Source organism: Opisthocomus hoazin, chromosome 15, assembly GCF_030867145.1.
Source record: "Opisthocomus hoazin isolate bOpiHoa1 chromosome 15, bOpiHoa1.hap1, whole genome shotgun sequence".
Lineage (NCBI taxonomy): Eukaryota > Metazoa > Chordata > Aves > Opisthocomiformes > Opisthocomidae > Opisthocomus > Opisthocomus hoazin.
The window spans coordinates 12,553,141-12,581,119 of NC_134428.1; the positions used below are offsets into that span (position 1 = coordinate 12,553,141).

Here is a 27,979-nt window from a genome sequence, read left to right on the forward strand (position 1 = left end):
GAGCCAAGACAAACAGAGCGAGCCAGTGCGTCCCTCTCCTTCCCTTAGCCCATCCTGATCCCGGCCTTGGAGCACAGCAAAGTACCAGGTCCCTGTTACTGGCAAAATCAAATTCCAGGTCCCCATTTGGCTGGACCATGCCGGGCTGTCACTCCCAAGCCACCCTGCTCCGGTGTGACAGCATGGCTCTGTGCTCAGAGCAGGAAGGACACGCTGCCGTTCCTCAGGGATCTGCACCGGCATCAGATCGTGCCGTGCACATTAGTTGTTGTTTAAATGTAAGAGTTTTCCAGACGGTAGGTACCAGCACCAAAAGCCTCCCAAGCGCATTGGTGGGTTGTCATAACTGCTAATAAATGCTAACCCCTGTGGCAGGGATTTAGTCAGCACATCCCTCATCTTTTTTTGTCCCTGAGCTCGGTGCCCAGGGGACGGCGCTTGGCAGGCTGCGGCGTTGTGGCTGCAGATGAAAGGTGCCTCTGAAGTTCTTCAAAGCAATTTGCTAGAAAGCGGAGCGTCCCCTCCAGACGCAGGCATCGTGTCGCAGCCCCAGGCTCCCAGCGCCCACACCTTTGGCACTTTCAAAGCCTGGCATTGTCCCGGCGTCAGGTTTGAACCCCAGGTGTGACACGGCGAGGGAGTCTTTTGTTTGCTTTCTTGCTCTGTGGTTGGCACCCGAGACTTTGAAGCTGGTTAGCAAGTGATGGATGATGATATTTGACAGGCAAAGCTGATGGGAATCAGGGTTTTCTAGCAGATGCATTCAGCTGGCAGGGCAGAGATACCCTGCGCTGCCACTGATTCCTTTATGGTGCCAAATGAGGAAAAGAGAGCGGGATTCAAGGACTCCCTGGAATCCTGCTTATGCAATTAAAAAAAATAGGAATCCTGTCTTCCAATAAGGAAACTTCATAAATATCTGAGTTTATATTGGAGCGTAAAGTAGTTTGTCAGCATCAAAACTGCGGCTGTCAGCACGGAGGAGTTTTATTCTTCCTGGCAAGGACTAAACTGTCGCTAGCAGCGTGTCCTAGACCGTTGTGAGCTACAAGAGCAAGCAGTTAGTTCCAACCCGTTTCGTTATCAGCGTGAAGTGACTCCAGCCTTAGCATGCCCAGGAGAAATAAATGTTAGGTTTTCAAAACCATTCATGCTGCTGTTGACCTTCAGTTGCTCTCTCCTGTTACGAGCCCGCTGCTGGCTTTGCCTTGTCAAATAGTCCTTCGGGTGAGAAACCCCTCTGGTCTCGCCTGACTGGAGAACAGTTTTGCCGCATATCCTGTAACTTTGGGCTTTATCTGATGGGTTTTGAAGCAATGCCTTACCAAAGGCTTGTAGGAAGTTGCAGCTACGGTGTGGTTAAGTTGTGTTTCCGCTGCTGGCTGCTACAGAACCATCTTCAAGGGACTGAAGGAGCTTTGTAGTAAGCTTCTGTCTGCTGATAGATCTGATGGAGTTTTTGCGCTTATCGGAAGCTGCATCTGTAAACCCTGATTGTGATGTGTGGGCTGGCTGTCAGAGGTTGCCTTGGTCTCTTTGGGTGATGTATGGAGACCCTTGCAAATGGTGGCTCAAACAGCAGGTACAGAGATCTGAGAAGCTCTGCTTGGTGGCAGACTGCACAGGCTTGGGTTTAGCATTAGGAGGGTGGCACAGTCTGGGAGAGGTCTCCAGGGGGGTGGTGGATCTCCATCTTGAAGCTTTGCAAGATCTGGCTGGCCAAAGCCAGGCCTGACCCCTTCAAGCGTTGGCAGCAGTTGTGCTGTGAGCAGGAGGTGGGACTAGAGACCCCTTCCACTGTCATTCATGTCAATGCCTGCTGTCATTCACTGATCGTCCTTGTGTTTCTTGCAGGAAGAAGAAGGTGAGGATGCAGATATCTCTTCTGGTCCCTCAGTCATCAGCCACAAAATGCCTTCCAGCCAAGCCTTTCATCACTTTGCTCCTCGTTACTCTGAGATGGGCTGTGCTGGGATGCAGATGAGAGATGCCCATGAAGAGAACCCAGAAAGCATCCTTGATGAACACGTCCAGCGTGTGATGAAAACACCAGGCTGCCAGTCTCCAGGACCTGGCCGCCACTCTCCTAAGCCGCGGTCCCCAGAAAGCGGCCACTTAGGAAAGCTGTCAGGGACACTAGGAACAATTCCTCCAGGGCATGGCAAGCACGCAACAAAATCAGGAATGAAACTGGATGCAGCTAACTTATACCACCATAAACACGTCTACCACCACATCCATCACCACAGCATGATGAAGCCAAAAGAGCAGATCGAGGCCGAGGCCACGCAGCGAGTGCAGAACAGCTTTGCTTGGAATGTAGATTCACATAACTATGCAACAAAGTCACGAAACTACACTGAAAACTTGGGCATGGCCCCTGTCCCCATGGACTCTTTAGGCTACAGGTGAGTCAAGGCAAGATGCAGCGGGAGTCCCAGAGCCATGGCTTCTCTAGGAAGCTCTTTCATAAACGGGCTGTAGCGTGCTGGTGAAACAGGGTACTTGAACTGTGTTTTGTCTTGAAAGTCTGTGCTGGGATACGGTTGAAGGGCCTCCCACTGCTCTTCCTCTTCAGAAACTGAGACATTCCCCTATAACCCGTATAGACCCCTTTTCACCTGTGTAATCTGGTGCTGAAAGACACCCTCTAACCAGGATTTTTAATGGCCTTGGTTATAAAGTAGTTTTTCTGCTCCTTAAAGGAGTAGAGGTGCTTAGAAATTGCAGGTGCTGGTCTACTTCCCCATGCATCAGGAGCTGCGAAGTATAGGACTGTGTCTCAGGGTCTGGGTAACAGCACCAGTCTCCTAAGGTGTTTAGGAGAGGACAGAAAAGCCCTCCATACTGCAAGGCCTGACCCATTCACCAGAAGGGCTCCTTTCTCTTCCTCACAAAGCGATGGACACCGCGGTGCTGCCGTGGCATCCTGTCCCAAGGGGACGTTCTCTGGGGCAGGGGATTCTGCCCAGGAAAGACATCGCTGCCTTCCGGGCTTTTGTCCGTCTTCCCTTGGCCGTTTTAATTCCTCCGTCCCCTCCATGCTGAGGGGAGAGGACGAAGCTCCATCTCCGCTGCGGCAGGTTTTGCTAGTCCTGTTAGCAGATGGTGGGGGCTCCAGGGTGACCTTATAGCAGCCTTCCACTACCTGCAGAGGCCGACAGGAAGGACAGAGAGGGACTTTTCACAAGGGTGTGTAGTGATAGGACAGGGGGGAGTGGCAGTAAACTAAAAGAGGGCAGATTTAGATGAGATATTAGGAAGAAATTCTTCACCAGGAGGGTGGTGAAACACTGGCCCAGGTTGCCCAGAGAATCTGTGGCTGCCCCGTCCCTGGCAGTGTTCAAGGCCGGGCTGGATGGAGCTCTGAGCACCCTGGTCTGATGGAAGATGTCCCTGCTCATGGCAGGGGGGTTGGAACCAGATGAGCTTTAAGGTCCCTTCCAACCCAAACCATTCTATGATTTTATGACTGTAAAGGTGAGAGCGGAGCCCGGGGCCACCCGGGATAAGGGATGGTGATGGAGCAGGCGCAGGGGAGGGCTGTGCCTACGCTGAGTGCGGCTGGCTCCCCGAGGCTGGGGGTCTGGGGTGACGCTTTGCAGCGTACTGGGTGGATGGGTCTGCAGCGGGCAGGAGCAGCGCTCTGGGGTGGGAGCAGGGAGGCAGAGCACAGAGGCAGCCGAAGCAAACTGCTCTCCAGGGGGGAAGAAGCACATAAATCTGCCCTGTGTCTGTAGGGAGAGGGTTGTTGCTTCCACAGAGCGTGAGCACGGCCATGCTGGGTGAACCCAAAGCCCCATCTAGACACAGGACTGCTCTCTAGCACAGCTACACGTGTAAGGGGAATTGAAGAGGGTGTATTCGGAGCTGTCCTTCCTCTGGCACAAATTCCCAGTTCCTGACGGTCCCTGGGTTACGAGCTTCACAAGGCAAGAGTTTGCATCCGAGCGGTCTTGTTCGGGAGCCAGCAGCCACGTGCAGTGGCTGGTCTGGCTCCTTGTTGACCCCAGCCGGGCTGCTGTCCCCCCAGCCCCCGCAGCCGGGGCTGCCGTTGGATTACAGCCCACAGAAAAAGGCGCCTTTCTTGTGCTTGCGCTGAACCTGCTGCTGCAGAATTGGAGTTGATACCCGCTAGCTGTCATGGGGGGAGAATGGATTGTTGGTTTGCCCTGCCTCTGTAGATCTTCAACAACCTCTCTCCGGGCTTTTTCCCCAAAAGATTAGCAAAGCTGATTGGGGGCCTGTTACTCCTCTGTGGCGTTAAGGTTGTTTTTCCCGTGTGTGTTAGTGATCACGCAAAAGCAGAGGTAGGGAGGTCCTGCGACATGAAGCGGGTGGGCGATTCGGACGGTGGGGGTCCCATGGTACTACAGGCTGTGGCAGCGACAGGGTGGGTGAACGCTGCGTGGCCTCGCAAGCATGGCAATGCCCGGCCGGGCACGTGGGCATGGAGGTGGGCAAGCAGCGGTGGGGTTTCTGTGGGAGCCTTTGCTGCGGCGTAGCCAGAGTGTCGGCTGCTGCCTGGCGTCCGGCTGGCTGCGGTGGCTGTGCTTCCCCGGGCACGACAGCCCATGGAAGGCAGTCCCCCCCGCCGATCTTCCACCATGGTGTGAGGCCTTGGTTCAGGTCGGGGTGGGAAGCAAATGGCAAATCGGCAGTCTGGGGTGTCGGGGAATCTGGTGGTGATGGGAAGGGCTCAGGTTTCCAGCGGTGGTCTGGAGCGGAGAGGCAGCCGATGGGTTGCAGTACCAGGACAAACCTCCTGCTCCAAGGAAGGAGACAGGGCTTTAACACAACCCTTCGAGTGGCAGGAGATCTGCAGGGCCTTTGCCGCGTTGCCATGCCTCATCTGGCCAGAGGAGAGGCTCCCTTTCCCCGCGGGTGGCTGGACGGCGCAGCCGGCTGTGCCCAGCTCTGGCCAGCCTTGTTCGTAGCCCAGCTGCGGCACGGCTGGTTTGGGCTGCGGTAGAGCCAGGGCCACGTCTGCGCCACAGGCAGCACCGGGCCCTGGCAGGGCTGCATGTCTGGAGATGGACCTCTCCGTCCTGTGCCGCCGTCCGCGGTGGTTTGGCTTAGGGGAAGCGCTAATGTCTCAAGCTTTGTTCTTGCAGTGGGAAAGCAAGTTTGCTCTCAAAAAGAAATGTTAAGAAGACCGATTCAGGGAAGAGTGATGGTGCCAGCTATGAGATGCCAGGATCTCCTGAAGACGTGGAGAGAAACCAGAAGATCCTTCAGTGGATCATAGAAGGAGAGAAGGAGATCAGCAGGCATAAGAAAACAAACCATGGGTAAGGGCTGGGAGAGCAAGGGGTCTGCGCACTGCATCCCCTGCACAAGGCATGTGTGTCAAGGCTGACTCCCAGAGATCTTGGGAAGACGAGAATCCACCAGGCACAAGGGTTTAGGCCCTTTGGAAACTGAGGATTACTCGGGGGCTGTCAGGGCAGTTTTTTTCTGAAGGATAACTTGTGGCCATGGCGGGGAGGCTGCGGCCCCAGGGGAATCTCACGAATTGCCGCTGTGGTTCCAAGGTGGATAACGCGGCACACAGTAGGCAGTGTTTTTCCTTTAAGCATTTGCTGTATGTAAGTGCCTGTTACTCCTGCAAGGTGCTGACAGAAACGGAAATGTTGGACCTGCTGCACTGGCACCGTTGGTCCCGAATAAGCGGGTTAGCACGGCTCAGGGTTGCCCAGCGTTTCGGCTTGCTGGGAGCATCCTCTGGGATGCTCTGGGGCGGCCTCACCTGCCTAGAGCGGAGCCAAGGATGTGGCTGTCTCGCGAATCTCTCTGGAGTCAAGCAGATCTCCTGCAGGCACGGATCCTTAAGCACAATCTGGTCAGTCTCTGGCAAAAAAAAGTGCTTTCCGGGTCGACAAGAGGGATCTGGGGTCTCGTCCCCTCTGACGCAGCTGCGTGGTGAAGCTGCTGGTGGTTTCTTCTCTTGCTTGATGGTAGAGGCCAGGGAGGGTTGCACGGCAGGCAGCTGGGGCCGAGTGCCAGGGCCACGGGCCATGCCAGGCCACCGTGAAGTCAGGCAGCAGGTTCTGCTGCTGGAGCTGGGGAAGGATGAGCACATCCCTGCAACACCCCTTTCCCTGGAGATGCCGACCGGCGGTTCATGGAGAGGCTCCCAGCCTGGGAACGTCGGCAGCGCATGGGAGGGCACCTTCTGGGGGAGTGTCACAAATGGTGGAGCTGCCTCGTGCTGCTTTTAGTTTTGTGATGAGAGCCCTTAAATAGATGGGTGGGCTTTGTGTCAGGGTTGCGTTGCTCACCCTGATGTCTCAGGACTTGCTGTCCTGAAATCTTCTCTAGAGGTGGATGGTGCTCCCCTGTCCCTTGGAAGCTGTGCTGTAAGGAGCTTCCCAGCGGTGCCCGTGGCCAGCTGCAGAAGCAGTAGGTCCGTCTAGGAGGGCCTGTGTGCCTGTGCAAAGCGGCTCAGCAATCTGTATAAAACCTTTGTGTTTGTGTGTAGCTCTTCAGGTGCTAAGAAGCAGCTGTCCCATGATATGGTCCGACCCCTCTCCATTGAGCGACCAGTTGCCGTGCATCCGTGGGTCAGTGCCCAGCTCCGAAACATCGTCCAGCCTTCTCACCCCTTCATCCAAGATCCTACCATGCCACCCAATCCAGCCCCCAACCCTCTCACCCAACTGGAAGAAGCTCGCAGAAGGTTGGAGGAGGAGGAAAAAAGGGCTGGAAAACTCCCTCTTAAACAAAGGTATGGTGATAGGGTCTGATTGCGCGTGGGAGGGAAGGGGGGCACTGCCCTGAAGGTGAGCAGCTGAGGGAGATGTCCACTGCCCTCTGCTCTGGTCTCCAGCTCCCAGCACCAACTGGGTGTGGAGAGGTCAGAGAAACCTGCCTCGGTCCCTCTGATGTGGTGGCGCAAACGCCAGAACCCACCTAGAGGGCTTGGGCTTGTCGATGGAGAGGCTGGAAGTGCACGTGGGAAGGTGGGGAAGGGGCTGCTGAGAGCTTGAGCAGGAGCTGGGCAGGGGAGCATGTCTGGCAGGGGCAGGGTATGGGAGAGCTCTCCTCCCCGGTCCGGTGCTCACCGCCTCGGCTCGTTCACACTCACACGAGAATTTCAAAGGTTGGTGTAGGAGCAGAATTCAGCAGGACGCAGCAAAATAAAGTGCAGAAGAATATGTATTTGCTTTTCATCTACATCTCCTGCAGCCTTCCAGCAACGGCTACTCACGGTGTCTGGACGGGAGCACTGCCCTGTAGTCCCACTGCTGCAGCATTCCCTCGCTGCACGGCCCTGCCCGACTCACCGCATCTTTTTGTGGCTCAGCTGAATGCCTGTCGCAGAGCTAATTCTTCTGCTCCTGTGTTATCTTTCAGGGAAGACTATTTGCAAGGCACATGGAGCTCTCAGATGAAAAGTGTTTTGGAAGTGCTAGATAATTGCTGTTAACAGCTAAAAGAACTTTGTCCATTAAAAACCTTTCACGGCTTTATAGCTGTATCCTGAAAACTTGAAATTTTGGTATCTGACTCTGAAAAACATGAGCGTAATTTAAAAAAGAAGCTCTTTTCATTGCCGAGCTCCAATTATATTTGCTTGCAGTGACCATGTAGCAGACTTCTGCGTATTTGTGTCGGAACATTGATTGAAAGCCAGGTAATTAGAGGACTGTCCCAAGTCAGGTTAAGCCAAGTTTATTTGATCTGCCTTTCAGTTGGTGGAATTAGTGTTTCTTAGTAAAGTCATTTGTAGCCATACTAAATTCATGTACCTTCCCCGGAAATGTCTAGACGCAGATACACGCTTTGGAAACTCCGACCTGGGCTATGTGTGTATGCGGTTAATGCTCTAATAATAATCGGGCAGGTATGGTAAGCGTAGTTCTTGTGGGAACCCCGTGGCATTGTGGTAAAGGCCATGCAGACCGGTGGGAGAACAGGCTGAGCAATCCCAGTGCTGGGCTGCTCTGCTTACGCTGCCTCTCCACGAGGTCCGGCTCTTCTCCCGGGGATGCAGGGATCCCCCCAACCCGCCCCGTGCTTGGTAAACCAAGGAGCCGTCTTCACCAGCGGGGAACTGCTCATGGGAAACTAACGTGCCCGTGTCCAGTAGCAGGCAGGAGCGGATGCAGCAGTCCCCAGGGAGCCAGGGGGTTCTGCATGTTGAAGTCTTTCTGCTGGGTTTCAGCAGGATTGGGTGCTCCAGCTCAAGCACACCTGAGCTGGCAGCTTTTTCAGAGAGCTCCAGCTCCAGCTGTGGTTAGCACCGGAGCACCGGAGCCTGCCTGAAGATAGATCCGAAGTCTCTTCTGAGAGGGTCTGCCCAAAGCTGGCTGGGGAGCTAAGGAGAAACAGAGAGGGGAGTTAATGTGAAAACACCATTTATTTCCGTTGGGAGCTCCAGAGAGCTCTGGGAATTTGGAGCCAGTGCCCAGGTTCGTTGGCAGCCGTGGGGAAGCCACAGGGCAGGGGAGATGGAGGTGAGCCCGAGGCGTCCTTGAGGCACCGGCTTGAACTGGCTGCGGGAGGAGAACGCACCGTGCCAGCGTTGTACGGCCACACTGACCTTGCCGGCGCGGTTACCTGGCTCACCAGCCGCTCCCCTCCGGCACAGCCCTCGCCAGTGGTGGCCTTCCCCAGCGAACCGACCGCTGCTCTGGCTGGGGTGCCAGCAGCCCCGCTCCCACCCCAGCACTGCCCCACTGGAAATACCAGAGGCGCCTGCAGTGTCCGTGCTGGGAATCATAAAATATCCTTCCAGAGATCCCACTGCTGTTGCAGAAAAAGCCTTACTCTCCCTATTCTGCAGCAGTTGGAGGGACGTTGATCTCTGAGACAGCTGCATGGCTGCTGCTAGGAAGCAGTGCAGTATTAACATCCGGTACTGAATGACCCGCAGGTCAGCGTGCCCAGCATTCGTGTCCCAGTCACCATCAGGTTTCCTGCGTATACAGCCAGGTTTTGAGCCATTTTCTGTAGCTCAGTGTCACAGTTCACTTACGTTCGCAGCTGGCTGAAGTAATGACTACCAGCTCTTCACAGAAAAGGTTTTTGCAAGCAGAGGGAACATTAGCATGAGCTCAGTTTGGGATTAATTAGGTTGGGTCAAGCCTGGAAGAGGAGCAGAGCTGGCTGCTGGATCACCTCCCAAGGTAACATCTGCTGGGTGCATTCCAGGCTTTCCAGAGCCCTCCAGCCCCAGGGCTGAGCTGGTGCGAGCTGGGCGCCTCACGTCTGCATCACGGCAAGGTTGAGTTTGTGCTCCAACCCAGGCTTGGTTTCCATCTCACAGCACCTCTGGGTTACATGGCTGAAAATTCAGGAGGGGTGGTGAAGGGCAGAGGCAACAGGTCAGATGCGTGGTGCTGCTTCCTTACCAGGCAGCATTCTCTGTGTGTGACCAGTGCAGCGAAGAGAACTGGTCCCAGAAGAGGCAGGGGGGTGGTGCCTGGCTGTGTTTCTGGGTTGCGCTGCCACCCGGGAGACGGGTGCTGGTGGAAGCGTTACCGAGGCAGAGCTCAGGCACAGTCTGGTGGCCTGTTCGGGTAAGCCGTGGTCTTGGGAGATCTCTTGACGATGACGACAGCGGAGATGGTTGTGTTGTCTTGCTCTCCTGAGAGAAACTCTTGGGAAAATTGTCTTTTCAGTGATTCCTTATTCAGCAGCCTTATTCATCTGGCTGCGGCTCGGGATGCTTGTGTGTCCTGCTCCCGGCCGGCTGGTCCCACTGCGCAGCCACGTTTGGCCCCGGGAGCTCGGAGGCACGGCAGCCATCCACCCCTGCTTGGATTTATGGCAAAAGCAGGGGATGCAGCACCATGGGGGCTGTTTTTAACTCTAGCTCTGTGAAGCAGTGCAGAGTTTCTGCTTTCGGGCATCGTTTCAGGCATCATTTTCAGGCACAGCTGTGCTCTGAAAGAGGTGAGCGCTGGAGCACGGTCAGAAGTGGCCTTTCAGGGCTGGATTACGCAGCAGGAGGAGGAGGAAGGCTCCCAGCCACCGGTGTGGTCCTCTCCTTGCTTCTGGAGGGGTCCTCTCCATCTCCCCCAGCAGAGGAGACCGGCAGCCTGGGGGGAACCGGCGTCGCTGCCTGCACAGGGCGCAGAGCTGTGTCCCCAGGTCCCTGGGCACGCAGCAGCTCCCCCTTAGTCACGACTTGTTTCTAGCAGGATTGAGAGAAGCTTGGGGACTTTGAGGTTTTCCAAACCCCTTCAATTAACTTCTGGCTCACAGGGTTCACAGAATTTGCCTGAATTTATGACCCATTTTTCCTTTAAATGCCTCTTTTTTTTTTTTTTTTTTCCCAAGGATGATTCAGTTCCTGAATGTTTTTCTAGCTAAAGGGCATCCTGTGCTTTGATACGGCAACAGGAGAGGCTCGGAGAGCTCTGCTGGCACCAGGAGTGGGCCCTTCCCTCTCAGGGTGTTGCCGCTTCTCCAAAGGTCTCCCAGGCAGAGCAGGCACCTGGGGGGATTTGTTCGGTTGAACCTTAGACCTCTCGTGCCTTTAGAAAGAGGTGAAAAGACGGTGTCTGGTCTGGGTTTGCCGTGCCGATGTTTATGTGGGCATGCCGTGAAAAGCGTGCCCTGCCCGCGAGCCAGCGCTTAAAGGTTGAGGTCAGAGCCATTTCCAAAACTGCGATTACCTCATGTGCTTGGCAAATTCTGGGTTTTGTAGCAACTTTCCAGTCATGTAAATACAGAATCATCTTCTTTATCCAGCTTGCTTTTAAAATAAGTTTTTTAAGCTGCCAAATTTGTTTTATGTGATTTTGAAAGAGAAGGCTGCCTCTGGCTGCAACCGCGTGTGCCACATTAGCCGTTTGTGTAGGCGGCTGCAGTGTTTGTGCGGCATTTACAGCCCCCAGATGAAAGGCTCCGCAGAAGGGCAAAGTACCCCGAGTTCTGTTATTGCTGCTTTCGTCTGCCTCTGAAAAGGGGGTTAGGGCTGCGCTGACGCTTTCGGTCTGGTGATGGCACCGCGCAGCAGAGCCCCGGTGTGTGGGCTGGAAGCAGAGACCGGACCGATATCCGGAGCATCAGGAAAACACGGGAGGTTTAAAGTCACCGGGGTTTGGGGGGTGGCGGCTGCCCTGCCACCCTGCGCAGGCAGGAGGAGCAGCGAAGCCCCGGGGCATGTCCCACTGGGAGCTCCATCCCCGCCGAGCTCCGCTCCGTCTGCGCTGGGAGGGGTGCCCAGGGGAGCGGCAGTGGTCCTGCCCGCGCAGCCCTGCGGGTGGAGGTCAGTGGGAAGCCACGCCGAGTTATTTTGGCCACGGCAGTGACAACCCGGAGCAGTGCGAGCAGTGTCTGCATTACCGTCCCCTGGCAAGCATCCAGCCCTGCGTGCCCGGTGCGCACCAGCAGCGTGCAGATGGTGACCTGGGTCTGCTGCCACGGGCGTGGGATGCTCTGCCTTGCGTGGAGCTTACCGACGGCTTCTGGAGCCAGCGCTGCTGTGGGAAGGGCGGTCCCAACTCAAAGCCCAGGGAGAGGTTTCTGCAGCATGAAGGGGATGAACTAGAACCTGCGCCCTCCTGGTAGCTGCTGTCTGGCCCCATCCAACCCTTCCCAACTGCCGTTTGCCCCTTCGTCGGCCTCGGCATGCAGCTGTGTGCCCAGAGAGCTGGCGGGTGGAGGAAAGGGTGCTCCTGAGGGCCCTGGGTGTTGATTCAGCATCTCCACCTGGGCTCTGCAGATCTGCGCTGGCAGGTGGGCTGAGAACTCAGCAGCTCGCTTGTGGTTTTGCGTGGCAGGTTGAAGCCCCAGAAGAGACCGGGCAGTGGCGTGTCCCAGCCGTGTGAGAACATTGTGGTCGCTTACTACTTCTGCGGAGAGCCAATCCCTTACCGCACCCTCGTCAAGGGACGCGTGGTGACACTGGGACAGTTCAAGGAGCTGCTGACCAAGAAAGGGAACTACAGGTAAGGGCAGTGTGGTGCCAGCAGACTGTCAGTGACCCCTGGCAGATGCCACAGCGGTGTTGCCCCTCCAGGGTGAAGGAGCGTAGTGGAGGTTGGTCAGGGGAGCTCCTGGAGCCTTCCAGGAGGGCTCCTGCAGGGCATGCTCAGGTGGGGTTGCGGCAGCACGGCCGAGGCGCCTTGGCCATTGAAGAGGCAGGTTACAGGGACGGGGGATGTTGGGTTTTGTACCGGAACTGTCCTGCAGCATGGTTTGCACCTTCAACAGAAGCTGCTGAGCTGCCCTGCAGGGCCCTGCGGGGTCCTGGGCTGGTGAGGAGCACCATCAAACAGTGCTCGGTGATGCTGTGGGAAGCCCTCCAATTTCCAGAGCTGTTTCAGCTCCTCCCAAAGTTTCCTCCGGTGCAGACAGGGAGGTGTTGGGTCCTGCTGGAGTCCCACAGCAGCCAGGCATGGGATGTGTAGCTCTCCAGGTAGGAGCTGCCATGGGAAAGCCTGCCTAGAAGTGTTCCACCGACATGGATGCCTCCAGCCGCTACTTTTGAGGGAGCTGTGAATGGTCCTGGATTCAGGGCTGGAGCTCCTGAACGTGCCAGCATGGATCCTGGCCACGCTTTTCTGCTCACTGAGTGAGGGCAGAGTCAGAAGCATGGCCCTGGTTGCCTCTGCGTCTGGGGCAGTCGCTCCCTACGCACCACGAGCTCAGGGGCTTGGCAGGGCTGTTTGGGGATCGTGGTGTCCTGGTGACCATTCACCTGCTCCTTTTTTCCTCTCTGCCCTCGTGTTTCTGGTTTTTCAGGTATTACTTTAAGAAAGTGAGTGACGAGTTCGACTGCGGTGTGGTCTTCGAGGAGGTGCGGGAGGATGACACCATCCTGCCCATCTTCGAAGAGAAGATCGTCGGGAAGGTGGAGAAGATCGACTAAGCTCCAGGACTGCCGAGGCTTGAGGACAGGACTGTGAAAGAGTCTGGGACCGGAGAAGAGGGCCTAGGGCGAACGCTGGCGGTGCTACTGCTGCGGGCGCCGGGCAAGCCCGGGGCAGAGGGCAGCAGCCTGCTCCGGCGCAGACCTGGGCAAGCTCCGGGCCGCCGGTGGACGCTGCTTCACCCCACGAACCTGCCAGTGGGAGCCTGGGCTCCCTCTCCATGCCGAATATAAGTGTAATGTAGCATTGTACAGTGCATTAGAAAGTGTAATATGACCTTGTTTACTAAAGCTGCATATTTTTGATATATTGTAATAAAAGGAAAATATTTCCAATGTCACAGTGCTCTTATGTAAATGTAAAGCATACAGGTACCGCAGAACTCGCCCAGAGCGTACAGCCATCCGCCAGGCTCCGTCCGCTCCTCGCTCTCGCGGCACCCTGCCCCGGCCCCCGGCGTGGATGGCTTTTAGGCAGAGCCGCTCTCCCCCGGCTGCGTGGAAGGGACGGCCCCACTCTGGAGGGGCTGTGGTCCTGCTTCGCCCCCGAAGATTACCGAGCCGTTTGGAACCAGTCGTTCATGTCTCAGCTGCTGGACATGGTAGGATGGTGGGGTTTTTTTTCCTCCCGAGCTTTCTTGCGACCGAGTAAATCCCCGAGGGATGGAAGGGTCAGTGGCGGCTCTCGGGGCTGGGGGCTTCCCGCAGTGTGAGCACCAGCTGGGAGCTGCATGCTGGCGTCCCACAGCCCTGCGCTCGTTGTCCGGCCCCATGCGCCCCTGGGGAAGGGTTGGCTTCCCGGGAGGGTGCTGCAGTTCCCCAGAGGGCTGGCACCCGTGTCCTCGGGGCAGACCTGCCCAGACCCCCGGTGCCGAGCTCCGGCTTCGGTCAGGGGACTCTTTTTAGGAGAAACGTTACAGGGGAGGGAACCGATTAGACACTGAGGACAAAACATGTCTTTCTAGGAGTCCTGCGTCTGCTGTCGGCTTCTGTGTCTCGGGGGAGGCGGCACGAGGGCACGGCAGCACACTGCCGGGAGCACGGGGTGTTGGTGGTGCCACTTTGTTGGTGGCCGGGTCACCCAGTACCCTGGGCAGCCTCCTGGGCTTACTCGGCCGCAAGAAAGCTGGGGCTGCGCCGGTGCTCCCACCACCCTGCCGTTGGCCCTGCCAGCCCGGGCCCTGCCCGGCTCTCTGCCGGCTCCTTGGGAAGGGACCGGGGCAGCCCCAGGAGCCGGGGCCCCGATGGCACCGCGCTGGGATGCGCCTCAGCCTGTTGTACGTGTCACCGAGTGCCTTGAAAACACGGATCCATGACTTGCATATACTCTGCGTGAGGTCCAGCAACACTGCAATTGTTTTCAGCCCAGCAACAGCGTTACGAGCATTTTTTCCCCCCCCCTTTTTTTTTTTAAGTTCTGATGGTGTTGTGTCTGGTGAGGTTCTTAACGTGCCCCGGGACTTCCGTCTCCCCCTTTTTTTCTCGGGGGGGTCCCATGTAAATATGTACAGCGGCCGCGCAGCCCCAGCGACGTCTCCTCTGCATTCTCATCTGCTGACTTGTACAATGATCTTTTCAAAGGTACTTGGATAAAATGAAATAAAACCCCACGTCCCATCTCCTGCTGCTTTTTTCCTTCCCCGTGGAGTAGACGCCTGGGCTCCCAGCAGCCGGCCGGAGGATGGAGCGGGTCAGGCAAAGGGCCCTGCTCTGCCTGCAGTGCCGGACCCGTGGCGGGGCTGGGGTGGCCGAGGGGTGGTCGGGCAGGTCTCGGCCCCAGGAAGCTGAGGCGTTGGCCCGGGGCGAATCGCCCAGGGTCTGGGAACAGCAGCCCCGGGGAGAGGAGATGGTGCTGGTGGTTCTGGGGGATGCTGGGCAAAGCCTGTGAGCGGGGCTTAGGAGGAGTGTGGAGAGCCCCGTGTTGGGCTCTTCTTGCCTTCCCTGGCTGTGTTGGCAGCTCCTGGGGCTCGTGCGTGACTGTGGAGCCCAGGCCCGGGGTGGGAGGGCTGCCTGGGAGCCACAAAGGAGAGACCTGGGGCTGGTCCCCCCATCACCCGTGCCCCAGCAGATCCCACGAGGCTCAGCGTGGGGAGCACCAGTCCCCCCTGGGGCCGTCTCACCGCAGCTGGCTCAGCTGCCCTGGGGAGCGGGTGGCCCCGGACAGCACCCCCAGGTTCAGCTGGCAGCGGGGGCTCAGCCTGTTGGGGTGCCCACCGGCCCCACTGTGTCCCTGGGACATGCAGGTGCTCCCCAAGACATGCCGGGGAGCCACAGACACAGACCACAGCCGCATCGTTTCCAGGTTGTTTATAGCACGCGCCGGAGCAGGATGGGGCTCACAGCTCATCCCGGGACTCAGCTGTCCCGAGCGGACTCGGCTCCTCCGTGTCCGTGCCGTTCTCGGGGGTCTCGGGCACCTGGGGAAGGCAGCAGTGAGGCGCAGATGGACAGCCCCCCGCCTGTCCCCATCCCCATCCCACAGGATCCATCCTCATCATCCCACAGGATCCATCCCCATCATCCCATAGGATCCATCCTGCAGGATCCATCCCCATCCCACAGGATCCATCCCCATCCCACAGGATCCATCTCCATCATCCCACAGGATCCATCCTGCAGGTCCCATCCCCATCCCGGGGGATCCATCCCCCTGCCCAGCAAAGGCTGGGAGCTGCCCTGGGCTGGGTGGGGGTCCCTGGGTGGGGGGGCGGGGGGGGGGGCCTCGCTGACCGCAGACGGCTCCTCAGGCAGGGTCCCTCCGTTTTCCAGGAACTTGGAGAAGGTCTCGACATCTCGGGCGCCCTTGTACTCAACCATCTGGAGCCGTGGGATGGAAGGGAGACAAGGAGTGACACCATCCCACGGGTGGTGGCAGAGCTGGGGGTGCCTGCCTGGGTGCCCCCACCCACCTTCCTGCCCGGCCCTGCGGGGAAGTAGTTCAGGGTGGGGAAGCCGTTGACGGTGATGTTCTCCAGCTCATTGGCCGTGGAGTCCAGCTTGGCGATGACGATGTCCTCGTGGTCCTTGTAGCGCTCACCCAGCTCCTCCCAAGCGGCCGCCATCGCCTGGCAGTGGGAGCACCAGGGTGCATCTGCAGGACGAGCGCCATGCCGGGGGACGAGCCAGGGGACCGGGGCTTTGTCAGGGTGCGGCATCCCCCAGGCAAGGGGTCAGGGATGGGGATGGGGGCTGTCGCAGCGGGGAGAGGAGCACCGTGGCAGAGCTCAGGGCAGGCCATGGGCGGCCCCAGCACTTACAGAACTTGACAAAGACGTTCTTGGTCTCGTCGAACGCCACCTGCTCGAAGGTCTTCCCCACCAGGACCTTGACGGGCCGTGTGTCCCAGTCATCGGGGGGCTCCGCGCTCAGCAGATGGGGCTGCGTGGACAGCCGGGGATGACCACAGCCCGGGGTGAGCAGTGCCAGGGCCCCACAGGGCACAGGGGACAGTGCAGGACAGGGTGCCCCCAGCCTGCAGCCAGGGATGCTCCTGTGCTGCCTTTTGGACCACGTCTTTCCCTCTGCCACCATCCCAGCTCTGTGTGTCTCCACACTGATGTTCTCCTGCCTCCGTTTCCATACCGACTCCTGAAATCCTCAGGCCTGGCAGCACAGGCATCAGCAAGCAGGTGCCTGGCATTCACTGCACAACTGCCATCATTAGGCTTCAGAGTTAACAGCCCACTGCTCACCGCAGGGAAGCCTCCTTGGTGCTGACTGGCGCGGTACCACATCCCTCACCTTCAGCTTGCCGTCCAGCACCGCTTCGATGAAGGTGCGTATGGCTGTGTCTGAGAAGGAGTCCTGGTCCATCTGGTACTTGTGGTTGTTCTCCATCTTGACTAGGCGCAGGGTGGGGGCGTCAGCGGGCGTCAGGCCAAAGAAGGGCAGGACATCGGCGCCGTACCCAGTCACATCCACCACCACGAAGAGCACCTGGGCCGGGGACGGGTGACGTTAAGACTGGGGTGCCCCACTGCCACTCTCCCCATGTCCCCGCCATGGGACCTCCTCACCTTGCCCCGGAAGGCGCCGGCGGCCACCCGGAAGCCATCCTGCAGCTCCAGCTGCGATGATGATGACTTGTTGAGGAAGAGCAGCATGTGGTGGGGGATCTTGGCACTGAAGATCTGGCTGGAGGTCTGGGGAGGAGGAGGAGGGTGAGGGCCAGGGGGCCGTGGCCCTCGCGGGGATGGGGCTGGAGCTGGGCTGTACCTCCTTGGTGAACTCCATCACCAGCTCCAGGCTGTGGACACGGAGCAGCTGGGTGAGCTCGGCCGCATCCAGCCCCTGTGCCAGGTCCACAGGGAAGTCTGTCCGTCCCTCATCAAACTGCCAGGGCAGGGGCTGGTGAGGGCTGGGGGGGTCGGGACGGCCCTGCCACCCCCCCCCCCGCCACCCCCTCACCTTCTTGAAGAGGCAGACGGTGTCACCTGCCAGCCCGAACACCTGGAAGAGCTCGGCCGCCGCGGCCACGCCGAATGGCACGTCCACCATCTCGCCGGCCACCTCGTAGAACGCCTGGGCTGCCGGGCTCCCCAGGTCCTGCGCAGCCACCCCGTCAGCGGCCGCGGCCCTGGCCCCGGCCTGGCCCCCCCCGCCCGCCCCAGCGCACCTTGAAGAAGCCGATAACCACCATGTCCTGGGAGCCGGCAAAGGCAGCGGCAGTGTCGGCATCCTGCAGCAGCGTGGCGCTGGGGCCAGCTCGACGCCGCATCCAGCGCACGATGCCCTCGGCATCCATGCGGCCTGTCACGCCAAGCCGTCACCCCCATCGCTGCGCTGTCACCTGCCCACCATCACCGCCCTGCCAACCCCCCGCAGGGACATTGCCACCCCTCTCGCCATCACCCCCTGCCACCCCAGCGCCCGTCATGGTGTCCCCCACGACGGGTGCCACGCCGTCGCCCGGTGCCGCAGCCCTACCGGTGTAGGCGAGGGGGTGGGTGCGGTTGCCGTCGAGGAAGAGCTTGAGCGTGGGGTAGGAGGTGACACCGAACTCGCCGGCCAGCACTGTCTGCGCCGTGGCGTCCACCTTGGCCAGCCGGGCCAGGCTGGACTCGTTCCGCAGCGTGGCGGCCGCCTCGGCGAAGGCAGGGGCCAGGCGCTGGCAGTGCCCACACCACGGCGCGTCTGCGGGCAGGGGACAGCATCGGCGGCAGTGACAGCTTTGGGGTGTCCCCAGGACTCAGGGAGGGCTCAGCAGGCTCACATAAAGGCTGCATGCGCCTGGTGTCCCTGACCATGTCCCACATCCCCCACACACCATGGGGGGACCTCATGTCCCATGTCCACCCACCATGCCTCTGCCTGTGTCCCTGCCACATGTCCCTGTCCCCACCCCATGCCCCACACTCCTGTCTCATGTCCCTGTCCCCATTCCATAGCCCAAGACCCTGCCCCATGTCCCTGTCCCCATCCCATGCTCCAAGCCCCTGCCACATGTCCCTGCCCCATCCCATAGCCAAAGACCCTGTCCCATGCCCCAGGCTCCTGCCCCATGTCTCTGTCCCCATCCCATGCCCCTAGACCCTGCTTCATGTCCCTGGCCCATACCCCAAGACCCTGTCCCATGTCCCAAGCTCCTGCCCCATGTCCCTGTCCCCATCCCATGCTCCAAGACCCTGCCCTGTCCCATACCATGTCCTGTGCCCCTGCCCCTCTGACCCACAGCCTTGTCCCTGTCTGTGCCCATGCCCCTGCCCACACCACCGCTGACCCCGTGCCCCATTCTGCACCCGTGCCCCCAGCCCGCACCCCTGCCCGCAGCGGGGGCACTTACAGAACTCAACCAGCAGCAGCCGGTGCTCGCTCAGAGCACGGGCAAAGTTGTGCTCGTGGAGCACCAGGACGCTGTCCTCCTCTCTGAGCTCGTCTGAGAGCACTTCATCCTCCTCCTCCTCCTCCGCCGCCACCTCCCCATCCTCCTCCTGGCCCCCCAGTGCTGGGCCCAGCCAGGCCAGCGACAGCACCAGCAGCCGAACCAGCCTGGCCCCGCAGCCCCGCATGGTGCCGTCGCCGGTGCCAAACCCGGCGCCGGGGGGGGGAGAACACCCAGATAAGGGCCCCGGGGCGGGTGGTGCCGGAGCCCTGGGGCTCGTGGCCCTCCGCTACTGGCTGCCCAGCGCCGCCGATAAGGTGGCAGGAACAGGTGGCTGTTTTCCAGCCGCCCGTGCCCGCAGCGGGACCCGGACCTGCCGGCAGGACGGGGACGGGCAGAAGCAATGGGGACACACCAGTAAGAGACCAGTCTGTAGGGTTTAATGGCGATGGAGGAGCACAGCCTGCGATGGGGCGGGCGGCCGGGCACAGTGCCGCCATGGCAGGGGCACGGCCCCGGCGACAGGGACGCCGCGGGGACCAGGCGGGCGTCAGTATTTAAAAAAAAAACAGCAATTAAAAATAACTTTGGTTGCGAAGACCACGACGGCAGGCGCCCGCTCGCTGAGGGACCCTCCCCACCCTCCACGCGGCCGGGGCGAGCGTGGCGGTGCCGGCGAGGGGGCCCCCGGGATGGTGGGCACCATGTCCCCGAGCCGGCGGCGGGGAACCGGGGTGTGGTGGGGTGGGAAGGGGGGGCTCAGTCCTCCCAGGCCTTCGTTATGCAGAGGCCCCACTCCCAGGAGAGATGCTCCGTCTTGTCGTCATCGGTGACGAGCGAGCGGATGCGGTAGGACCCCCGTGCCAGCCAGCCCCGCGGTGCCTCCTCCGCTGGCGTCACCACCTCATACTCCTCTGCCCGCGGCGCGTAGCTGCCCACCATGAAGACGTCGCGGTCAACTGGGCGCGGAGGGAGATGGGGGCACGGGTGAGCGGGGCCGGGGTGGCGCAGACCCCCCACCCCAGCGCCCCCGGACCCCCGAGCCCACTCACTTGGCCGGCCACGGCGGTAGGTGAGGTGCAGGCACCGCAGCCCGCAGACGATCTCCCTGTTCACCTGCAGGCAGGGGGCACGGGCGCCGTGGGTGCTGCCCCACAGCACAGTGCCCCCCCAGCCTCGGGGACCCAGCCAGGGCCTTGTGGGGGCACCCGCCTATAAAGCCCCATCCTGGATCCCCCCCCAGGGCCCAGCTACTTGAGCAGGATGGGGCATCAAGCAGCACCAAGGGTGGCAGGGACCCCCCAAGAGGGGCAGGGATCTCCAGGAACCCCGGGGTGGCAGGGACCCCCCCTCCCCAGGAAGGGCAGGGACCTCCAGGAACCCCTAGGAAAGGCAAGGACCCAAATGTCTTCTGAGAGAAGGAGGGTCCCTGGGGTGGCAGGGACCCTCAAGAGGGGCAGGGACCTCCAGGGACCCCGGGGTGGCAGGGACCCCCACAAGGGGCAGTGACCCCCCCCAGGAGGGGCAGGGACCTCCAGGGACCCCTGGGAAATGCAGGGACCCAGTGTGGCTGGGACCTCTGAGAGAAGCAGGGTCCCTGGGGTGGCAGGGACCCCCAAGAGAGGCAAGAACCCTGGAGTGGCAGTCACCCTGGGGTGGCAGGGATGTTGAGGGCAGCAAGGATTGTCAGGGGGGCAGGGACCCCCGAGCGGGCAGGGCCATCAGGGTGGGCAGGGATCCCTGGGGGTGAGGGGTGGTGGGCAGACACCGCACGGCAGCAGGGACCCCGGTTGGCAGCAATCCTCAGGGCAGCAGGGACTCATGGGCGGCAGGAGGGACCCCACGGGGCAGGGACACATGGGAAAAGGGACCCATGGGGAGCAGGGACCCCTCGAGGCTGGGACCCCAGGGCAGCAGGGACCCCTCGGGGCTGGGACCGCAGGGCGCGAGGGCACAGGGCACCATGCACCCGCCTCACCTTGAAGGACACCTTCACCCTGTAGTCCACCCCCTCCTTCAGCACGAAGGCCCGGCCCCGCAGTACCTCCAGGTCTCCTGCACGGGGAGTCGGCCCATGAGCCCGGCACCCCTTCCTTCTCCTCCTTCTCCTCCTCCCCGGGTGCCCCCACTGCTCACCTGTCAGGTCCATGGTGATGGGCCCCGGCGCCTGCTCACACATCAGCGTGAGCTTCGTCACCTGCACGTTGGGCACGCTGGCATCTGGGGACAAAGCGGCGGGGTGCAGACCTCACCAGTTTGCACCCCCCAGCCCCCACGCACCCGTCAGCCCGCGCACCGGGGAGCACCCCGGCCTGCCCAGCCCCCACAGACACCAAGGGCGGCGGGGGTGCCGTGGGGAGCGGGGGGCACCGTCTGGGCACCCACAGCCGTGCCACCCCGGGCGCCGGGGCGCAGGCGGCTGCTCGCTCGTCTCTGCCATCCCAATGAATTTCCCGGTGTTCCTATGGAAACTGCGGCGGTGATCCTGTAACCAAGGCAACCGGGGTCCCCAGGGCGGCCGCCACCGTCTGGGCAGGGGGATGCCGGGGTCTCCACGGGTAGGGGGGCAACGGGCAGCACCCACGGGCGATGCCAGCCAGGACGCGCCCTCCCAGCTGGGGATGCCCCAGGCGCGCGGGGGACGCCTGAGCTCCCCGCAGCCGCTAAGGCTGCGTCATCCGGCCGGGGTGCCGGGGTGCCGGGGTGCCCGCCCGCGGCGGGCAGCCCCCCGGCCTTACCCACGGTGGCAGGGATGGTGCCCAGCAGCGCCTGCTTGTACTTCCGCAGGCTCTCGTCCCCCAGGTCCAGCTCCTGGATCTCCCGCAGGCTCTTCTTCTCCGGCGTCTTGTACGCCAGGGCCGCGTCGGCATCCTCCTCCTCCTCCTCCTCCAGTGACAGCGTCACCCCCTCCTTGTCAGCCATGATGTCTGCGGGGGGGGACAGGCGGTGGGGGACACCCTGGGGGACACCCCCCGCCCCGTGACACGCAGGCCCTGATGGGTGGCTGAGCTGGGACACGCCACAGCTGGAGGTGGGTGATCCCCCCCAACCGTGGGGCACCCGAGCTGTCTCCCTGCTCGGGGCCACGGGCACACTGCCAGGCTCTGTGTCCCCAGGGCCCGGTGGCACAGCTGAGACCCGAGGCGTTGCCGCCGGCCGCGTTTCCGCACAGTCATGGAGCACGGCGAGCTGGTGCCTACGTGGTGCGCGCAGCCCGGAGGGTGTCTGCAGCCCATCCTGGCCCCAGGCACCCTTCACACCCCGTCACCGCCCCACAGCCCCCTCCAGCCCCGCTGGGCAGCCACCAGCCCCATCTCCCACTCCAAACCCCAACCGCCGGCGGCCGCAGGGACAACAAAACCAGCTCTGGGGCAAATGGTGGCTCCAGCGGACGCCGGGCTGCAGGGGGCACGGGGGCAGGCGATGTCCCCGCGTCCCCCGACTCTGCCCTGCCCGCTGCATCACCCCCCCCAACACCCCAACACCCGTCGCCTTGCTGACTGCACGCCCGGTGCTCCCCCAGCCCCTGGAAACCCCTCCCCGGGGACATGCGAGGGTCCCCCTCGCTCAGCGGCTGTCCCCGGGGCGCAGAGCGGGGTGGGGGGCCCTGCTGCACCCCTGGACCCCCAGCAAGGGCAGAGACCCCGCATCCCGGGGGTGCACCCGCTGGGTGCCACAGGCCGGGCTTGCGAGATGGCGGGGGGGGGGGGGCGACTGGGTGGTCCCCCACCTCTGCGGGATGCTCCGGTCCCTCAAGGCCTTGGGGGGGGGGGACAGGGAGGCTGGCTCCTGCGGGCACCCGGTGCCGGGGGGATGCTCACCCGCCGGGGTCCCGGAGCGATGCCTCCCCCGGACCGCTCACCTCGGTAGCACAGCGCCAGCCACAGCAGCTCCAGCAGCCGCCCGCCGGCTTCGCACACGTCCAGGCCGAGCATGGCCGGGCCGGGCCGGGCCGGGCCGGGCCCCACCGCCCCCCGCCACCCCCCCCGGGCCGGGCGGGTCGGCCGGTGCCGGGGCCCGGGGCTGTGCCGGTGCCGGCTGCTCCCCGCTGCGCTCTCCCGGCGGGGCGGCGGCGGCTCCTCCCGCAGCCTCGGCGGCTCCGCTGCCCGCCGCCCCCACGATGGGCGGTGAGACCGCAGTGAGCTCATCCGCCGCCCGCCTCCCCGCGCCCTCCCCGCACCGACACCGCGCGGAGCCCCCGCTGCCCGCACACCCCGGCAGACGGGGATCCCCCCCCCCCCCCCCCTCGCGGGAGCCCTGCGCTGCCCCGGCCCGCCCGGGGTGCGGGGAACCGGGGTGCGGGGGGAGGGTGTCCGTCGGGGGCAGCCGCGGGGGGACGGGGTAGCGGGGCGGGGCCGGGGGCGGGGCGGGGGGGCGGGGCCTGGCGGCGGGACGCGGGGCGCCCACCCGCGATGCCCATCGGCGGCCCCCGCGGCCGGCACCCCCGGCTCCAGATGCCCGGGCTGCGCAAGGTGAGCCGGCACCGGGCACCGGGCACCGCGGGGAACGGGCCCTGGGAGCCTGGGGAGGGCACCGCGCTGGGCGCCGGGGAGCGGGCACCGGGAACTGCCGGCGGCGCGGGGGTTAGCATCGCCGGGGACCGGGGACAGGCATCACCCCCTGCCCGGCTGTCCCTGGAAGGGGCACGGGGTGTTCCAGATCCAGCTGTGGGGTGCTGGGCTGTCCCTGGAGTGCCCAGATCCAGCTGCAGAGTGCCCAGCTGTCCCTGCAAGGGACATGAGGTGCCCCAGATCCAGCTGCAGGGTGTGCAGCTGTCCCTGGAAGGGGCACAGGGTGCCCAGTTGTCCCTGGAAGGCGCATGGGGTGCCCCAGGTCCAGTTGCTGGGTGCTGGGCTGTCCCTGGAGTGCTCAGGTCCGGCTGCGAGGTGTCCAGCTGTCCCTGGAAGGGACATGGGGTACCCTAGATCTGGCTGCGGGGTGCCCAGGGTGCCCCAGATCCAACTGTGGGGTGCTGGGACATCCCTGGAAGGGGCATGGGGTGCCCAGATCCAGCTGTGGGGTGCTGGGCTTGTCCCTGGAGTGCCCAGGTTCGGCTGCGAGGTGTCCAGCTGTCCCTGGAAGGGGCACGGGGTGCCCAGATCCAGCTGTGGGGTGCCTGGCTGTCCCTAGCAGGGGCACGGGGTGCCCTGGGCCAGGGGAGGGGGATCCAGGCCATGCCCAGGCCAGGTGCCCCCAGCCGTGGGGCTGAGCATGGCAGGTGCTTGCCCGGGCAGATGGAGCGGATGATCGTCAGCATGCAGGACCCCGACATGGGCATCAAGATGAGGAACCAGCGGCTGCTGATCACCGTCATCCCCCACGCCATGACAGGTGGGTCCCAGCAGTGGGGCACCCGTGAGGAGCATGGGGTGGGGGAGGCATGCGGGTGGTCCCGCATGGCCCCGGCGCTGCAGCCAGCCCCCCGCGCCGCTCACCTCCCCGTGCGCCGCGCTGCAGCTGGCATCAATTATTTATGGGCTGAGCGGGGTGGGCAGACAGCTCAGCACGTCCTTGGCAGGGCCCCCATCACCCCATGTGACCCCCTCGGTGCCCGTCGTGCCACACCGGGGTGGCCCAGGTCTGGGGGACCCCGATTGCACCCCACTGATGCTGCCTTGGTCCCCAGGGAACGACATCGTGGAGTGGCTCATCCAGAAGTACGGCATCTCCGAGGAGGGTGAGCGCACGCCCTGGCATGAGCGGCTGGCACCGCGGGGGGGCAACCGGGGCTGCCGAGCCCCCGTGCAGCCCCCCGCTCCCGCCCCCCAGAGTCGCTGCACCTCGGCAACCTCATCGTGAAGCACGGCTACATCTACCCCCTCAAAGACCCCCGCAGCCTGGTGCTGCGGGCAGACGAGTCGCCCTACCGCTTCCAGGTACGGCCATGCCGGTGGCCGCGGGGGACCCCTGGCTCGGCACCCCACGGCGCGCGCCTCACCCTCTCCCCCTGCCCTGCAGACCCCCTATTTCTGGACCAGCACCAAGTGGCCGGCCACGGAGCTGGACTACGGTAGGTGCCACCATGCCCCCGGCACAGGGTGCAGCCCCTGCCCGGCCCCCCCCCTCAGCTGCCACCGCTCTCGCAGCCATCTACCTGGCCAAGAAGAACATCCGCAAGCAGGGCGACCTGATCGAGCACGAGAAGGTGAGCTGAGACGCCCCCCAGCTCATCACAGCTGTGAGGAGGGCGCTGCTAGAAGTGGGGCGCTCACCCGTGCATGCGCCCATGGGGGTGACGCCGACACTCCCCCAGGACAACTACAACCTCCTGCACAAGCGGATCAACCACACATGGGACTTCGTGGTGATGCAGGCGCGGGAGCAGCTCCGGTGAGCACGGGCAGGGCACGGCAGCCGCCGGGGACGGAGCACCTTCGGGTGCTGGCGCGGGCAGGCAGGGTGCCAGCACCTCCCCGCCCCCTTCGCACGGGCAGGGCGGCCAAGCAGCGGCGGAAGGGCGACCGCATCGTCATCGACTGCCAGGAGCAGGCGTACTGGCTGGTCAACCGGCCCCCGGTGAGGACGGGCTGGGGAGGGGGGCGAGGGGTGCCGGGCTGGTGGGTGCAGCCCTGGGCAGGGCGCTGCCATGGCCCCAGCATGGGGAGCGGGGCTGGGGGTGCAGGGGGTCTCGCCAGCCCCTGGCACGATGCTCTCGTTGCAGCCAGGAGCCCCCAACGTGCTGGAGCAGGGCCCTGAGCGCAGGAACTGCCACACCACCCGCGTCCAGCTGGTGAGCGGGGGGCCGGGCACCCCGGGGCTGCCGGCAGGCGCCGGGCACGGCCACCCCCCGTATGCCGGGCTGCCGAGCTCCCCAGCAGTGGCTGGCCATCCCCCCCAGTCCGCACCCACATTTTGGGGGCACAAATGGTGCCAGTGTGTTTGCCCGTGTCCCCACCCCTCCGTGCCAGCACCCCTAACCCACCCCTGGTCCCTTCCACACGCCGTCAGCCCGCTCCTGCTGCCCCAGCCCCCCCAGCCCCCCCCCTCACTAACCTCCTGCTCTCTCTTCTCTGCGCCGCGCACCATCTCCTCTGCCCATGTAAGTGTCGCTAACCCGGGGCTGGTGCCACGCCGGGGCAAGGGGGGCACACCAGGATTCACCGGGCTGAGCGGGAGGGTGGTGGGGGTGAGGCTGGAGGCCACGGGGATGGGCTGTGGGGTGCTGGTGGGGGGAGAGGGGCTGGGCGCCTGGGCCCTTGCCCAGGGTGGCACTGGGCAGGGCTGGTGGGCACAACGTTCCCGGCCCCGCCATGCCCTCACCCGGCCCCGCGCATCTCTCACAGACCAAGAACATGGATTACTACAAGCGGGAGGTGAGAGGGGTGCGGGGCGGGGGCAGCTCCCGGGGGGCACAGGCTGCCGGGCCCCCCTGACGTCTGCCCCCACGGCCGGCCCCAGATTGAGTACTGCAGGAAGGCCATGGCCAGGACCAGGGTGAAGTCATCCATCTGCCTTGAGGGGTGAGTGGCCAGCGGCTGGCCTGGCCGCGGGCAGGTCCCCGTTGGGGTGACGGGGGCACCAGCATCCCCGCGACCGGCTGCCGGCACCTGTGGCAGGGAGCGCAGCCGAGGTCCCGAGCATGTCCCTGCCACGGCCCGGGGCTGGTGGCAGCAGTGGGACGGTGGCCTTGGCCGCCTCCAGCCGCCGCTCCTGGCAGGTACATCAAGTTCAACGAGCAGTACGTGCCCCACGACCCCATCATGTCCGGCTGCCTGCCCAGCAACCCCTGGATCACGGACGACACCACGTACTGGGCCATGAACGCCCCCACGTAAGCGCCCAGTGGGGGCTGCCGACACCCAGTACCCCAACCCGCAGGACGGGGCGCGGGGTGGTGCAGGCAGCTGTGGGCTCCCCGCTGCCAGCCCCCACGCTGTGTCGCCCGCAGGGTGCTGACCCCCACCAAGCTGCGTGTGGAGCGGTGGGGCTTCAACTTCAGCGAGCTCCTCACTGACCCCCTGGGCCGGGCACAGCTCCTCGAATTCCTCAAGAAGGAGTTCAGCGGTGAGCGGCCCCAGCCTGCACCCCCCGACCCACTGCCTCAGCTCAGCACCTCCAAACCCACCGTCCCATCCCGGCACCCCCAGGCTCACCAACCTGTCCCAGTACAGCCTAATCCACTGCCCCGTCCTGGCAACGCCAAACCCCCTGCCCCATCCTGGCACCCCCAGACCCCCCACCACATCCCAGCCTCTCGCCCCACCGCCGTGTCCCGGCATCCCCGGACCCACCACCCCACGTTGTGCCAGCTGGCTCCATCTCAGAGGGTTTGACCTCACAGCTGGCTGGGCCATGGACCCAGCAGCGATGGCCTGGGGGCTACGTCCCCATCCCCAACACCGCGTCCCCCTCCCCAGCCGAGAACCTGAGCTTCTGGGAGGCGTGCGAGGAGCTGCGCTATGGGGAGCAGTCCCGCATCCCTGAGATCGTGGAGTCCATCTACCAGTGAGTGCCAGCAGGGCGAGGGTCTGGGCGGGGGATTTAGGGGGGCCCAAGCCATCACGGTGCTACGTCCCGCGCGCTCCCCAGGCAGTTCCTGGCTCCCGGGGCCACGCGCTGGGTGAACATCGACAGCAAGACCATGGAGCGGACGCTGGAGGGCATCAAGACGCCCCACCGCTACGTGATGGATGACGCCCAGATGCACATCTACATGCTGATGAAGAAGGTGGGCGAGGACAGGGCTGGGCAGGGCAGGGTCGGGGGGCAGCAGCCTGACGCCTCTGCTTGCCCAGGACTCCTACCCGCGGTTCCTCAAGTCGGAGCTCTACAGGAACCTCCTGGCCGAGGCCGTCATCCCGCCGGAGACCAAGAAGCGGTGAGGGCAGCGGCCGGACCCCCAGGGTGCCGGGGTGGTCCCCGCCGGCGCTGACCCCGCTCTGCCCGCAGGGTCTTCCCCTTCATGCGCAAGCAGCGGCACTCCAGCCCCAGCCCGGCCCTGCTCCTGCCCGCCGGCGACGCCGAGGAGAGAAGCCGGGGTCCCACAGCTGCCCCCGTCCCCGAGGAGGAGAGCTGAGGGCCCCGGCCCCCCGCCGACGTGGGAGCCCCCCATGCCCAGCACGCCTAGCACGCCCAGCCCCACTGCAGGACCCTGCTGGCAGTAGCACTGAAGGAGAGAAGCCATAAGCTCCCCCCCGGCAGCCCGCTGGGCCAGGCCAGCCCCGCTGCAGCCCCCACTCACCCCCCCGCACCCCCTTCTCCTCGGGGACCCCACACCCAGCCGGCCTGGTGCGGGGTCACCCCCTCCTCCCACCCCCGCGCCCAGGCACAAGCCGTGGAGCCAATAAAGCCCCCGTGGGGAAACGCTGTGGCTCCTGTGGTTTTTTGGGGGT

General features: G+C 63.2%; 4 protein-coding genes across 11 annotated transcripts in view; 2 read left to right on the forward strand and 2 right to left on the reverse strand.

The window, feature by feature from the left end:
• AXIN1 (axin 1) overlaps positions 1–14,427 on the forward strand; it is an 82,310-nt gene extending 67,883 nt beyond the window's left edge. For all 3 annotated transcript variants that reach the window (XM_075436403.1, XM_075436402.1, XM_075436405.1), the window contains exons 6-10: positions 1,855–2,408; positions 5,115–5,291; positions 6,482–6,727; positions 11,736–11,903; positions 12,700–14,427. In XM_075436403.1, the coding sequence (XP_075292518.1) occupies positions 1,855–2,408; positions 5,115–5,291; positions 6,482–6,727; positions 11,736–11,903; positions 12,700–12,826 (1,272 nt within the window). In that variant the 3' untranslated portion in view covers positions 12,827–14,427. The remainder of the gene's footprint in view (positions 1–1,854; positions 2,409–5,114; positions 5,292–6,481; positions 6,728–11,735; positions 11,904–12,699) is intronic.
• Positions 14,428–15,162: 735 nt separating this feature from the next.
• On the reverse strand, positions 15,163–18,834 carry PDIA2 (protein disulfide isomerase family A member 2). The gene is made up of 12 exons (XM_075436046.1): positions 18,742–18,834; positions 18,609–18,660; positions 17,753–18,013; positions 17,442–17,575; positions 17,234–17,371; positions 17,042–17,158; positions 16,843–16,968; positions 16,568–16,762; positions 16,084–16,204; positions 15,736–15,917; positions 15,557–15,643; positions 15,163–15,243 (listed from the first exon to the last, which is right to left on the reverse strand). Exons 1-12 carry the CDS (start codon positions 18,832–18,834, stop codon positions 15,163–15,165), a joined length of 1,587 nt encoding a protein of 528 aa, XP_075292161.1.
• Positions 18,835–19,065: 231 nt separating this feature from the next.
• On the reverse strand, positions 19,066–22,815 carry ARHGDIG (Rho GDP dissociation inhibitor gamma). Of its 3 annotated transcripts, XM_075436657.1 has the most exons (6): positions 22,510–22,806; positions 21,386–21,574; positions 20,784–20,867; positions 20,626–20,702; positions 19,700–19,763; positions 19,066–19,606 (listed from the first exon to the last, which is right to left on the reverse strand). In XM_075436657.1, exons 1-6 carry the CDS (start codon positions 22,793–22,795, stop codon positions 19,407–19,409), a joined length of 900 nt encoding a protein of 299 aa, XP_075292772.1. In that variant the 5' UTR covers positions 22,796–22,806; the 3' UTR covers positions 19,066–19,406. The 3 variants fall into 3 exon arrangements, with proteins under 3 accessions (XP_075292772.1, XP_075292771.1, XP_075292773.1); XM_075436656.1 differs by having other exon boundaries at positions 20,626–20,867; positions 22,510–22,815; XM_075436658.1 differs by having other exon boundaries at positions 20,626–20,867; positions 22,469–22,556.
• Positions 22,816–23,038: 223 nt separating this feature from the next.
• RGS11 (regulator of G protein signaling 11) lies at positions 23,039–27,915 on the forward strand. Of its 4 annotated transcripts, none has more exons than XM_075436652.1 (17): positions 23,039–23,119; positions 23,882–23,978; positions 24,274–24,324; positions 24,396–24,523; positions 24,606–24,657; positions 24,734–24,792; positions 24,901–24,977; positions 25,082–25,163; positions 25,309–25,377; positions 25,931–25,960; positions 26,046–26,107; positions 26,305–26,418; positions 26,536–26,651; positions 27,005–27,092; positions 27,177–27,315; positions 27,383–27,465; positions 27,537–27,915. In XM_075436652.1, exons 1-17 carry the CDS (start codon positions 23,060–23,062, stop codon positions 27,661–27,663), a joined length of 1,434 nt encoding a protein of 477 aa, XP_075292767.1. In that variant the 5' UTR covers positions 23,039–23,059; the 3' UTR covers positions 27,664–27,915. The 4 variants fall into 4 exon arrangements, with proteins under 4 accessions (XP_075292767.1, XP_075292768.1, XP_075292769.1 ...); XM_075436653.1 differs by having other exon boundaries at positions 25,937–25,960; XM_075436654.1 differs by having other exon boundaries at positions 24,417–24,523.
• The last annotated feature ends 64 nt before the right edge of the window (positions 27,916–27,979 follow it).